We start from the raw sequence: 13,635 nt of genomic DNA, 5'->3' as shown, positions 1-13,635 counted from the left end.
AAAAGGCATTGAATCCATTAATCTAGAAATGGGACCTTAACTGGTTTGAATTCCACTTGCATTAACGTCACTTCAGTCAGTGTAGTGGAACCAGCAGCACTTACATTTAGTTTTTTTAGTCAGTCTGCTCAGAGCAGAGGACCCACTGTCCGCTCGCTAGCCGTCGGCAGAAGGTGCAAATTCTACAAAAATTAGCTATTTAACAAAGATTTCACGGCATTGATAAAGCCAGCACAAGGCAATGCATACGAGGCCCTATGTATTTTGTGCAAAATGTTTTCAAACTTGGCACAATGGCATGAAGCCCAATTGCCAAGAGAACCTGCCAACAAACATGAAGTATTCACCAGTTCTGTTTTACTCTCGTCTCGTCGCCACCATGAGACAAAAAAAGTCATGTTTAAGTTATAAATAATAATAAACAATTGGGCAAAATTATCCCTAATATTTACTAATAGGTGTTGGGTCATGGATTTTTTTTTGTTTTGTTGTTGTTGTTTTTTTTTTTATGTAATAATTTTTTATTTTGATTGGCATTAAAAAAAATTAAATATAACTTGCATGATGCTGTTAGAACCCTGTTCTGATTCTATTGTCTGAATAGTCTTAATAATTTAAGGTTCATTGCTCTTTTAAAGGATGTACTTGCATTATTAGAATATTATTATATCAGTGGCACAAAATGGTTTCAAAGTGACATTGATTATTATTGCAATTATTTCAGGGACGATACATTGTCCAACAGGAATAGTTATTGTGACAGGCTTACTAATGGGCTTAACAAGTTTTTTTAAACATTTTTTTAACTTGGGCTAAGAGTTCATAACTGTTGCTGTAACAATCATTTAATAACCGTGTGCAGGAGGGAAATCGAGATCAGCTTCACCCAGAGAATCAAGGAAGTGGAGAGTCGTTTCTCAGGAGATCAAGAATCTGTTGCAGAGCGTTTTCAGGCTGATGTTTTGAAGCTTGAGCAGCATTACCAAAGTGAGCTGAAAGCTATTTCTGAAAGTCATGTCGAGCAGAAACTTTACTGGGAGGCGCAGCTACAGGAGGCCGTTGAGAACGCAGAGGGACAAAGAAGACTGATGGAGGAGGCCATGGAGCAAGAAAGAGAGAGTCTGAATCAAGAGTGGACGAAAGAACGACATGAGCTTGAGAGTCTTCATAAAGAAGAAATTGCAGAACTTGTGTTGAAAAACCAGCAGCTGCAAAAGGAGCTAGATGACTGTATCAGTGCGGCTCAGACGAAAGAGATCGAGCTGAGTAAACAGCTGAATGACCTCCATAACCGCCTCCAAGGAAGCTTGGAAACCAAAGACGAGCATCTCGCTCAGTCTGAGAAGAAAGCGCTGGAGACAGAGCTCCTGCTGAATCAAACTGTGGACGATTTTAAACAGGAGAGGGAAGAACTTCTGAGCAACCAGGCAGAGCTTGAGGCGAAATACAGCCAGATGCTTTCCATCTCAGAGAGGCAGATTAACGAGAGGATTGAACTGTTGACTGAGCGCGACGATTTGAAGATAAAGATCGAGGAGCTAGAGATGCTGCTCAACCAGGCAGCAGTGGACTTTGAGCTTGAGAGGAAGGAACTTCAAGAGCATGTATCTGATCTTGAGGAGAAGTTAGAAAAGAATCCACAGAATGAAGGAGAAGAGCTTATAGAGGAAATAAATCTGCTTAAAATCAGAATTAAAGAGCTAGAGATGGAGTTAAATCAGGTTTTTTCCTGTGCAGAAAAGGCAACAGAAGAAGAAATGGAAGAATCGAACAAAATAAATACATTAATGGATGAAGAACAGGAAACAGAAAAAGTAGAGAATAAGGCACTTGATTTAGTAGATGGAGACCCTGAAAATATCAAAAATGTTGATAATGAATGCGATGAAGGGATCACTCCTACCGGTGATGATCAGGACGACAACATGCCAGAAATAAATAAAGTTGTTGCTATTCCTGAAGATTGCCAGAACGAGGATCCAAGCCCTGAGGACGTTGAAATAGACCCCGAAGTAAGCTGTTGTCTTGCAGAAATGGAACATGAAGACCCCGAATCAACGTCTTTTGACAATAATTCAAATGTTGAACCAAAAAGCGAAGCAGATTCTCAGGAGATGCTGCACGATGTCTCATCCCTCGAGGCGTTTGAAGGTGAAGATGGTGAGACTAAAGTAGCTTTTGAATCATGTGAGGAGGAGATTAAACCTCAAGATGTACAAATTTTGAAAAATGAAAGCTGCTCACATGAAGACGAACCTTGTCATGAGATTGCGGTTGATCCCTCTATGCTGGAGGAGACAGGTGACCCAGATGAACCGTCTCTGGAGGATGCTGAGGTTACATGTTTACCAAAAAAGTCTCACAGTCGCGGACAGGACTCTGAACTAGACTGGGAACATTTAACCACTAAAATAAAGGATAAATGTGCACATGATTGTCTGGAAACTTCGAATGAAGTTTGCGAAGACAGAGAATGCTCTTTCCTTAAACTGCAGACTTTGCACAACACCACCACAGAGGAGAACATCCTCCTACATGAGAAGATTTCTCTGCTGCAACAGAAGACAGAAATACTGGAGAATCTTCTGGCCCACAATACTGAAAAAATCAAAACTGGCCACCAGATATTGGAGGAAAACTACAGCCTCAAAGTTAAAGTGCTGCTCTTGATGGAGCACGTCAAAGAGCTGGAGATGAAGGCCTTAACGATGACAGATCTTCAGATCAGATATGAAGATTGCATGTGTGAAAATGCCAAACTGAAGGACCAAAACAGTGAACTCGAGAGGAGAGTTTGGAGCCTTGAAAGCAGGATGAACTTTTTCCATGATTATAAAGATCAACAGGTTGCTCTGGTGGATGAAATCAGCAGGATGAGAGAGGAGAACAGAAAGCTGTCGGAGTTGTTTAGTGAATTAGAGAGGCAGAGTGAGATTCTTTCAGCCACACACTCAGACGCTGGACCTTTGGAGAGCCCCATGGAGGAGTCTCTCCCCGATAAAGTTCAGGCAGATCTGGAGGACAGCTGTGTGGAGTTTGAGAAGCAAAACACTGAACTTCGCAGAGCCATCACAGAGCTACAGGATGAGTCGCAGTCGTTAAATGAGACAACACAGGCTCATAGGTAACATGGAGAAAAACCCATGTCTCCTGTGACTCCCCCTCCCATCCTTGTGGTGCTTTGAATTTTAAGAGCCCTCCTCCAGTTGTTCCCAAGCAAAACATAGAGCTGTTTGTCCTACCTGTGATTAGGCTCCTCAACCCTTTGTGCAATGCAACAGATCTTGATCACTCGTGCTGCTTTGATCCCTGTATATCTCCAGCGGAAAAGAGTTCAATGTGTGCAAATCGTAGAATAAGATGCTTTTAATCAATATATAGCAAGACACTCTTTATGCATCATCCCACTGCATTATTAATGAGTATTCTGACGTGTAGGTTTACTGGAGTCTTTAATGTATGTTTGTTTGTTTATAGATCTGAAGCGAGTCGTCTTGCTGAAGAAAACCTCGTTCTCAGACAAAAGATTGCTGCATTGAAGGAGGAGGACTTGAAGGAGGTTCAGGAAGAGTTGGTGTAAGAAGCAACACATTTAATATGAACACATTTAATAATGACCTCTGCTCATTTTTATTTTGTCTCGTATGCTAACATTTTCTTCTAATGTTTGGTTCTAGACAAACACTGGAGCACTTGAAGAAAGGGAAGATTGCTGCTCAAAAGGCAGCAGAGAATTTCAAGAAGCAGGTACTGAATGAAAAATGGAAGTCTGCTATTTTTGTGTCGTAACTTTTGACTGCGGCAATGGCATCTGCAGGTAGCATAGCAGTGATTTAGGGATAGGCTACTAAACTGTGGTTCCACCAGAAACGTTTTATTAAATATTTGAAAGCAACAAATGAAGTGGCAAGGAGCAAGATAAACATTTTGTGGTCATTTTGGTCATACAGGTGATGCCTCCAGCATGTGTCATTAGCAGTAAACACAGACAAAATAGGTTAGTACTAATAAGAGAATTAAGCAAGATCGAGACACAATGAAAGAATAAATTAAAAGACAAACTAGAATAGATAAATTAAAATAGACGACAGAGGTTTCATCCTCTGCTATACAATGAATGTCTACAAAATGTCATGGCAATACATCCTTTTTTTATATATAGATTTCAGCTGTGGAGGACCTACTTACTGACTCACATAGATGTTCATAGAAGAGTCTTTAGTAGGGACGCTAATTATCTGCCCTATAATGGGACTTGTACCGATACATACCGATAATTTAATTTTTGGCCGATAAAAAAAAATGATAATAATGAGCATAAATTGCTTTGATTTTGCCCGTTTTGCCCATGATTTCACTCCGCCAGTACTACACTCACTGCATTACGCTGTGTGTCAAATTGCTGCTGCTAGATCAGTCCAAACCATGTCATCAGTCAGCAGCAGGGTTTCCCCCATTCTTTCTTTTTCTTTTGACAGGAGGAAAGGGCTACTAACGTGCTGATTTTTTTATGCTATTTAGCAGCTTTTCAGACCCTCTCAGCGGCATTGTTTAAAAAAAACGGAACAGGAGAAACATTTAACGACTTATTTGGATCATCAGTCAATGAGGAGGAAATACACTGTTCAGGGCGGCCCTTGGCATAGGCGCTACAGGAGGTCGACTAGAGCGCCACACGCTGGAGGGATGCCGCTGTCGCGCTCAAAAACAAAATTAAATAACGGTGTCTCCAGCTGTGTCCGCTCCGCTGTCATTCTCCGCTGGTGTCAAATTTGTTTCCACACAGATAATTCCTTCGTCATTCAGAAGCACTTAAGATGTTTGTTTATCTTCTCTGCAGATTTCAGAGCTGCGTTTGCAGAGCGAGCTGCTCGAGGATGAGAACGGGCTGCTGTCAGAGAAAAATGCCCAAAATCTTTCTGACATGGAGAATCTGCGGCAGCAGCTGGCAGAGCTGATAAAGGAGAACGAGAGGAGGGAGGCGTTGACCGCTGAGGAGAAAAACAAGGTAAACAGTTTTAAGAACAGACTGAGGGTGATCTTGGTGCCGTGGTGGTCGTAGCGGGTAGTTAATCGGTGGCTGTTTTTCGTTAGCTGGCAGCGTGTGTGTCTGCTCTGGAGGCAGAGCTGACCAAAGCTCTGGAGGACACTGCACAGCTGGAGCAGAGGAATAGCCAGCTGTCACAGCAGCTCTGTGGCCTCAGAGAGAAGGTGAGCATCAGGACATATGATGGGGTTAATGAAAGATGCAGTGAAGTGACATACAGCGATAAAAAAGTTAACACCACGTGCACTTGCTATGAAATGACTTAGTCAAATGCAAGAATGTATGAATTTTTTAACCTTCAACGACAAAATAAAGTGCTTGAGAAATATTTACTGTAATCTGCTGAGATATTTTGGTGTGATCAAGCTTTAGCAGTGAAGATTTACATCAAAGATAATTTTTTTGTCTCTCAGGCGATCAAAGTAGACTCAATGGAGAGTCAACTCAGCCACCTGGTAGAGGAGCGGAGGAGCACGGATAAGGAGACTCAGGGCCTCAGCAACCAGCTCGCCAAAGCTCAAGAAAGGGTAAGAGTGTGCCGTAATACACAGAATCATCTGTGTCAATCAGTGGCTATTTGTCATTATTTTAAAGCATTTAACAGTAACATTCATCATAATTAAACCGATTTGTAAGAGTTAAACACCGTGCATAATTTTCCACCTTTGCATTTGCTTAAAATCCTGCCTGGACACCCACTAATTAAATATATTTTTTGCCATTGTATTTGTAATGACAAGATTGACAAGAGAGAGCAATGGCAAGTGGTGAGAAGAGGAGTTGAGCCACTTATAGTGAGCCAGGATGAACAAGCAGGCAGCAAGTGGAGAAAAAACATGTTTGTTCAGGGGCTTTAAGGCTGGCGATAGGACCATGACCTGACGTGTAGCAGTGCAGCGCTGCAGCCAGTCTATGAGTGTCTGTGTGTGTCTCGTCTTTGTCGGTGGCACGTAGAAAATAATATGTTTTGACCTTTACTCTGGACTAAATGCATTCCTTCCTCCACTCAAGGTGAAGGCAGTGGATGAAACTCTTCAGGCTATGAACCATCAAAGTGCTCATCTTAAGTCGGACCTCCGTGTTTTGCAGCAAGAGAGGGACTCCCTCAAACACGAACTCGCAGCGCTGCACAAACAGCTGCAGAATGTCAATGAAAAAGTAAGAATTTTTTCAATTAGAGAACTAAAAACCACACAATTAAGTGAATCAAAAACATAAAAGAATGAATATTATTTGGGTTGTTTAGAAAGTGATGTTTGAAAATTGCAAGGGAGCACATTTTCTATAGTAGTCTTGATTTTCGCCTGTCTATTACAGAACCACATTTTGGAGATGGCCTTTCACTCGAGTGGCGTCCAGAGTCCAAGCAAGAAGCTGTACAGAGACGAGATGTCTCGGCTGGTGGACCAGGAGCAGCAGCTGCTGAGGCAGGAGAACGAGAGGCTTCAGGCTGAAGTTCAGAACGTCAAAGGAGACCTGGTGCAGTCCAGAGAAAAAGTGAGTCGAGGACTACAGTAAACTGTAATAAATGTTGAAAATCTACAGTGCTTCATTTTCTCTCTCTGTCACTCATCTATAAACCGTCAGGTCCGTCAGCTTGATGCCACCATCCTGTCCCTGAAGCAGCACACACAGCAGAGTCAGTCCTCGCTGGTGAAGGCCCTGGAGCAGGAGAACGCCTCCCTGAAGCAGGAGCTCGAGGCACAAAAGGAGCTCACCAAGGTATTATCTGCAGTCCTCTAACAGATAACCTTTGTTACTTTTTTTCTAAAGCAAGTTGATTATGTGGTTTAAATTCTTATGTGCTGTGTGTGTGTTTCAGGGCCATGAAGCAGGACAAGGACACACAGAGCTGGACGGCCTTCAACAAGAGAATGAGGTGCTAAAGGCCCAAATGGCTCGACTGTCTACACAGCTGCTAGAGGTACCATCTTTCCCCCTCTTATTATAATAGTTTTGAGATAAAATGTATTTTACACCACCACCTTTAAGCTCTCTAAGTACCAAGTTTGACATTAGAATACAATAGCAAAGGTCTTCTCTACTCAGCTATGGACAGTTCATGCAGAAGCAGGTTTATTCCTAACCAAAAGAGCATTTATTTTTGACTTTTGTTAGCTGCAGTCACACTGTATTTCTACAACTAATAGCTGGTACTCCACTCATTTACTAAGTCATGCAAGCCACTGCATTTTCACCAACACGGTCCTGCAAATATTGCACAATAAAAAGCCGTTACCACAGAAATGTTGTTAGGGAGCATTTTTTTAAAACAGAAAGTATTGAGTAAAAAATAAATATTTAAAAATAGATACATTTTTTTATTTCCGTGACAGATGTTATAGTATTTTGATGGAATTATCAACATTTAAATTTCTCAATTACATTTTTTTTATTTAATTCTGCACATTCCTCTTCCTACCACTAGATGGAAGTTGCGTACCAGCACAAATATATGTATCATAGTTTTAGAACCGGTGCCTTAACCCCTTGAGGCCTGAGCACATTGATTTTTGACATTGATGCTTGTTTTTTGTTAAAAACATGGTGAGAAGGCAATGAGAAACTTAAGGAAAAATTGTCCAGAATAGCACAAAATCATGGGAAAAAAATAATTTATCTGAAATTTAGCACAAAAAAGGGGGAAAAAAAACTAGATTATGACCTGAAAAAAGTGCCCTAGAGATATTAACCATTCTGTAACGTAATTTTAAATACACAATTCTAATAATTATGAATATCATTGAATGGACATTTTCCCCTAGCTTTAAAAAAAAATCTAAATCTACTTAATTCTTGCATTTCTTACCAAGTTGCTCCATACTTTTTCCTTTTTTAAAGAAATAAAATCAATTTGTTCACGGTTAAAACATTCAAAGACTTGTAAAAGGCATCTAAACCCAGCACAAGTTTCAAAGGGTTAATGTTTATGTTTTTTTGCTTATATTCACTATTTCTGGCTACAACTTTTGAATTTCCCTTCAAGCGACTGTCAGATTTCTTTTGAAAGAAGGAAATTAAAACTGAGATGAGGTTACTGTTAGATAAAATGGCTTCATGCTATATATAATTCATCTTCTCTTACTTGTTTTTCTACTTTGTCCAGGCATTTCAGGCTCAGCTGGTCGGACTTCTGCCTCCCTCACCTCACAGGATGCCCAGAGGACAGCACCGTGGAGAAGATCCAGATAACATGCAGGTACGGTACAACCTGCACCTTCCCTGAGAGCAGACGCTGGTGAATACATGTTTATAAAAACACATAAGCTGCTTGTCTAATTTTGACTCCGGTAGGCTTTTAAATTACATCAACACCTACAGGATAAACAAATTAGTTCTTTTTAAAATACATTTTTTTCTGAGTCTGCTTTGAAATTTTAGAAAGAGCAAAGATTTAGTGCCATTGCATCATTGCACAGTTTGGTTTTCTATTCATCTCCTGCCATTTTTCTCACACTGTCATTTTCTTTTGTCACATTATAGCCATCTGTTTTTTTTATCATAAATGCATCAGTAATGGCTATAATATGGGAACCTGTTGGAAGTGTTTTGGGATATAATGGGAGTTAAATGTAAACGCACCCATTGTATTTCTTTCACTTAAGTATGGAAAGCAAATCACTCAACTCAGGTGCTTTGTATTTGTTAAATTTGGCTCCAAATCTTAAGAAAAGCAAACACTAACTAAAATGTTCCGCATTAAAGTGACAATAAGTAATACATTGCTTTTTACAGTGTCTCATGTCACCTGAGTTGAGTGTCATCACGTTTTAGTGATAATCGTCATTTATTTTTATTTGCCATGACCTTTTTTTTGAACGTGGCTTTGCAGTGCTCCTTGTTTTGGTGGCTGTCGCAGATCCATCTCCGCACCTGTCTGTCCTCACCTCCTTATGTCATTTATGTGTTGTGTTTACTTTTTGGGTTTGGTGTTTAGTCTGTGGTGCCTGTGTGTTTCTGAACTCACCGTCTTTATTTAATTTTCCATCTCGGGACTGAAGTAGCTGCAGTGTTGTGATCTTCTGGGTGTGGCCCCGCGGGCTGTTTTTCCATTTGTCACCTTTTGTCACAGTCATGTCACACAAACCTCCACCTCTCCCCGACTAGATAGGTGTAGATTTTAAGTCATCCCTGTGTCAGTGTATTTTATTAGCATCTGACTTTTTATTGTTATTTTATCTGCAGCATGACACTACTAGTTATCACCAGGTTTACCATAAATGTACTGAAAGGAGAAGATGATCCCATGTAATATCATGTTTGTTTATACTACATATTTATGCTGTTTTATGTCATTTTAGTTGTTTTTTTATTTTTTACTTGATCTCTTGGGATTATTTAGATTATTGATCATATCCCTACCAATCAATCAAGGCCTATTTAATGTTCTGGGAGAAGTTTGACAATGGCAATTAAATTAAATTAAATTAAATTAAATTAAATTAAATTAAATTAAACACAGCCTCACATAAATATAAACAAATATATATAAATAATACAAAATAATCTAAACAAAAATATGTCTGTTATATGTCTATGGCATTGTATGTCAGATTGAGGTCACGAAAAAACTAATACATAGTTTCTTATCCGTATAAAGTATGATGCTTTTATCTATAGCAAGATATTTTTCTCTTAGTCTTGATGGCACATACTTTGAAGGGACACTCTAGCAATTTCATATGGCCAAATCTTTAATCACTGTACACCTGATTTTATATTACAGTAACAGTATATATCATGATAAAGAAACTGTTTGGCTACAATGCTGAGTCATTTCTGAGGGCCTCGAGGTAGCTGAATTTGTGATATTATGCAAGAATCCAACTCTGATTTGATTTCACCCCCAGCCTCCCGAATGCCCACTTCTCTCAAAACTCATAATTCAGCCTGTGAAAACACTTCTATAGTGTTTTGAGACATTCATAACGAAGCATGCATTTAAAAACTGAGTAGTACTCTTTAAGAAGAATAAAATGCCCCTTAAACAATATAAATTTATAATATACACAGCTGTTATATGAAGTGGGATCTTATGGTAAATATATAGATATAGATATAGATATAGATATAGATATAGATATAGATATAGATATAGATATAGATATAGATATATGCAAGTACAATAATATTGTTTTTGTGCTAGTTTTATAAAGTTCATCAACTGGCGGTTACAGATGAATGAATGAGGTATTAGTAAATAAATATAAATGAATGCATACAGACTAAATATGTAATATAACCACATTTTTCAGCTCATTATGTGATTGGCTGTCCACACGTTCAGACCAAAGCAACAGCTAATCAAATGATTATCTTTATGTTTTATGTCACAAGGCCATTCTTCATCACATTAAGGGAAGAATGGTGTATTGAAATGTTATTGTGAGCTGAAGTTTAAATTTTGTGGTTTTATTGTCTGTTTATCCATGTTTATTCATATCGTAGATATTAGGGTTTTAGGGTTAGAGGAGAGGGTCGAGCCGTGGTGAAGTGTACCTGCCTTTTCTCTCCAGGGGCCGATGCCGGAGCAGCGGGCGGCTCACGCAGACAGCTACCGGCGGATCGGTGGACTCTAACACCAGCGTCTTTCCTCGCTCTTCACTTTAGCCTCTTTGCTTCCTCTTCCTCTTCCTCTGCTGCGTTTGGAGCCAAATTCTGACTGCGGCACGTGATGCCGTCCGTTCTGCATCCTTATAGGAGATTGTAAACAAATGTGGTGCCTGATTCAAAGGGCATGAATGTGTAGTTGTATTCCTCTGCTGCTAGGTGGCAGGGAAACACAGACAAGGCTCCTTTCCCAATGGGATTTTATAAAATAGTGACACTGAAATTAAGGTTGTCTGACATGCCATATCAAATTTAACATCTACAAAAACACTTTGTTAAAAGGGTCCAATCCTTTTTTTTTGTAGTTTGAATACAGGGAATGTTTCTAACGCAGGGTATATTTTCTGTTTGTTCTGTTATGCACTTGTGCTGTTTATTATTGTGTGAGACAGGGTATATAAACATCCTCAGAGGCTAAATCTTGTGTGACAGCTTGCCTTACGATCATCGAGGAGTGTTAAGTTGAGGCGAGGTTAGTGCCTAACAGCCCTCTGAGCCTTTTCCAACAATCAAGCAACCAGGTGACGTTACTGTCCGCGTCCAGTATGAGATTTCTCCATTAACTCTTTGGTTTTTTTGTTGTTTATGCCTGTGTTTCTTCTTTGACACTACCTATAGTTGAATGTTTCTTCAAACTACCTGTTTTTGTTGTTTGTGTGTCTGCTGCTGCTGCTGCACAACCAAAGTGAATCATTCTGAGGGTTTTTTTCTGTTCAAACACGTCACACAACTTTGAATGTTTATCTGGTGTTTGTTGTTAGAAACCGAATCATTGTTTGTCCCCAGCAGTGACCTGTTAATGTCATATCTGTGCTTTGTTTTTTTGAGTCATTTAGTGAGTCTTGTTTTTTTTTGCACCATGTATAGATTTAAATGTATTTTATTTGGTTTATTGTTTTGTTATTTATTTTAAAGGTAAAGTCAGGATTTTTTGAAGTGGGGTTATTTTAGGTTCTTATTATAGTCAGTGTATAACGTGCAGTAGATGGTGGTCAGCGCACCCCCAATTTGAAGACGCAGGAGTGCTGACACTGAAGCTAAACAATGTACTCCTGTGAACAGATCAGCAGCAAAACCTAAAAAAAATCCTTTTCAGTTAAAGTACACACTGTACTGAGAGTATTTTTACTGCTTTACTTTAACGATACACAGTCCGTTCTGACAGGGAGGCCATAAATGGCTCATTTTCTCATCTGTGCTATTGTCAAAGCCACCAGACTCCATTGAAAAAAATGGTAATTTTACCTCGCCGAACACAGGAGCTGCTGGTCTACGGCTGCCTCGATCAGTTAGTTAGTTCGTGTTATTGCGTGACTTTGGTGAATCCGAACTGACAATTTCGGATGCCAAAGTCACACATTAACACAAACAAAATAACCTAGCAGAGTAGCAGTAAAACAGCAACTCTTGTGTTCTGTTAAGTAAAATCAGTGTTTTTTTAAATGGCGTCTGGCTTTGAAGAGAGCGACATAACATCAGTTCCCTGTTTTAAACCGCTGTCTGACAGCAAGGTACTGCAGTGAAAATATTTCAAATTACAGAGTACATTTGAATTGTAATGTGGCTAAAAACGTTTTGTTGCTGCTCCCATCCACAGTGTTACATTTCTCATTTCCTGTGTTAGTACTCGTGCCTGCTTCCATTAACTGGGGGTCTGCTGACCAGCAGCGATACTCCATGACTGACCGTAGATAAATACCTCACACAACCCCAATTCAAAAGATCCAAACTATCCTATTTATAGAATCAGTTTTTGTTTTATTTATGCTTTAATTTATTTTTGTAGAGGTATCTGGAATACAAGGCATAATTTTATACCTATTTATATTTTAATTTATTTTTTTTAGTGTATTGTCCTCTCTAGAAATGTACCATAATTCATTTTAATGCTGAAATCAAGACAAAATAAAGCATCTAGCTCATTAGAATGTGGTCTACATGTTTGATTTTTGATCAAAGGGAAGAAAATTCAAATTTCATCATCCTTTTATCGCATTTTCAGCAATGTGTTGATATCGCTCACTTTCTTCTCACCAGGATGAAAGAGAGAGGAAGATGAAGAATATGGAGGAGCGAATGAGGGAAATTGAACTGTCGCTGCATAACGTCAAACTGCTGCTCAGAGAGAAGGTTGCTCAGCTGAAAGACCAGGTCAGTTCAAAAAAATTATCAAAACGAATTATTTTGTTGATGCTTAATAAAAAAAAGGGAAACAAAATAAAAATTCCCTGCATATAATTTTGATTGAGTGCAAAAATAATGATACATGGAAATATAAGTAGAAGAAAAAAAACACTGTAGGGAGTTCTGATTTCTTAGCAAAGTTGTGATTTACAATATTACAACCACAGTTTTAAAAGCTGATATTGATTTTTGAGTATTATAAAATCTGATAATGATACATGGACCAGTATTAATTTTGAACAAAACCACTCAAAGGGATATTGAATCCCTTTGAGTGGTTGTCATTAGTTGTCATTAGAGCTTATAAGAAACAAAACATTTTGGATAATGGGCCTTAATCAGGCTTTAAATTCATCGTGTGAATAAACATCTTTCTACTAAAGCCACAAATTCTAAAAACCAACCAAAACGGGAAAACCAAACCTCAAAACACCTGTGCCAAATATCCAAACAAAACAGCCACATCTAAAATTGATAAATCCATCCTGATCAAACGAAAATCACAGAGAACTTATCTAAATATTTAACAAGTGGAGCTTAAATCTTAAAGAAAACAATATCACAAAGGCCCTTTTTAAAAGAGGAAAAAAAACAACAAAATTGAAAAAGTGGAACTTTTCCAACAGGACGTCAAAGCATCACATGAATTAACAAATTATCAGAGTAAAGTCTAGATCTAGTAAGGTAAACGTCCTCTGAGGAGGTTGTCAAAGTTACCCTCTCATATTAAGATTAGATTTATTTGCATGGATGCTTCAGCTACAATGCTGCCAAAGCTAAATAATGTTTAATAA

The 13,635-nt window shown here is 38.9% G+C and overlaps 1 protein-coding gene across 4 annotated transcripts in view; it reads left to right on the top strand.

Annotated features, from left to right (window-relative positions):
• Positions 1-13,635, top strand: part of nin (ninein (GSK3B interacting protein)) — a 37,784-nt gene that overhangs the window by 22,908 nt on the left and 1,241 nt on the right. For 3 of the 4 annotated variants that reach the window (XM_088087592.1, XM_088087593.1, XM_042501023.2), the window contains 12 exons: positions 863-3,124; positions 3,478-3,576; positions 3,678-3,747; positions 4,841-5,008; positions 5,095-5,211; positions 5,461-5,574; positions 6,059-6,205; positions 6,365-6,544; positions 6,635-6,769; positions 6,870-6,971; positions 8,154-8,246; positions 12,695-12,808. In XM_088087592.1, coding sequence (XP_087943718.1) covers positions 863-3,124; positions 3,478-3,576; positions 3,678-3,747; positions 4,841-5,008; positions 5,095-5,211; positions 5,461-5,574; positions 6,059-6,205; positions 6,365-6,544; positions 6,635-6,769; positions 6,870-6,971; positions 8,154-8,246; positions 12,695-12,808 — 3,601 coding nt within the window. The remainder of the gene's footprint in view (positions 1-862; positions 3,125-3,477; positions 3,577-3,677; positions 3,748-4,840; positions 5,009-5,094; positions 5,212-5,460; positions 5,575-6,058; positions 6,206-6,364; positions 6,545-6,634; positions 6,770-6,869; positions 6,972-8,153; positions 8,247-12,694; positions 12,809-13,635) is intronic. The other variant, XM_088087594.1, reaches the window with a different exon arrangement.

This window comes from Plectropomus leopardus, chromosome 14 (genome assembly GCF_026936395.1).
Source record: "Plectropomus leopardus strain MGB_pleo_1.0 chromosome 14, ASM2693639v1, whole genome shotgun sequence".
Lineage (NCBI taxonomy): Eukaryota > Metazoa > Chordata > Actinopteri > Perciformes > Serranidae > Plectropomus > Plectropomus leopardus.
This window is presented reverse-complemented; position numbering and strand designations above follow the sequence as displayed.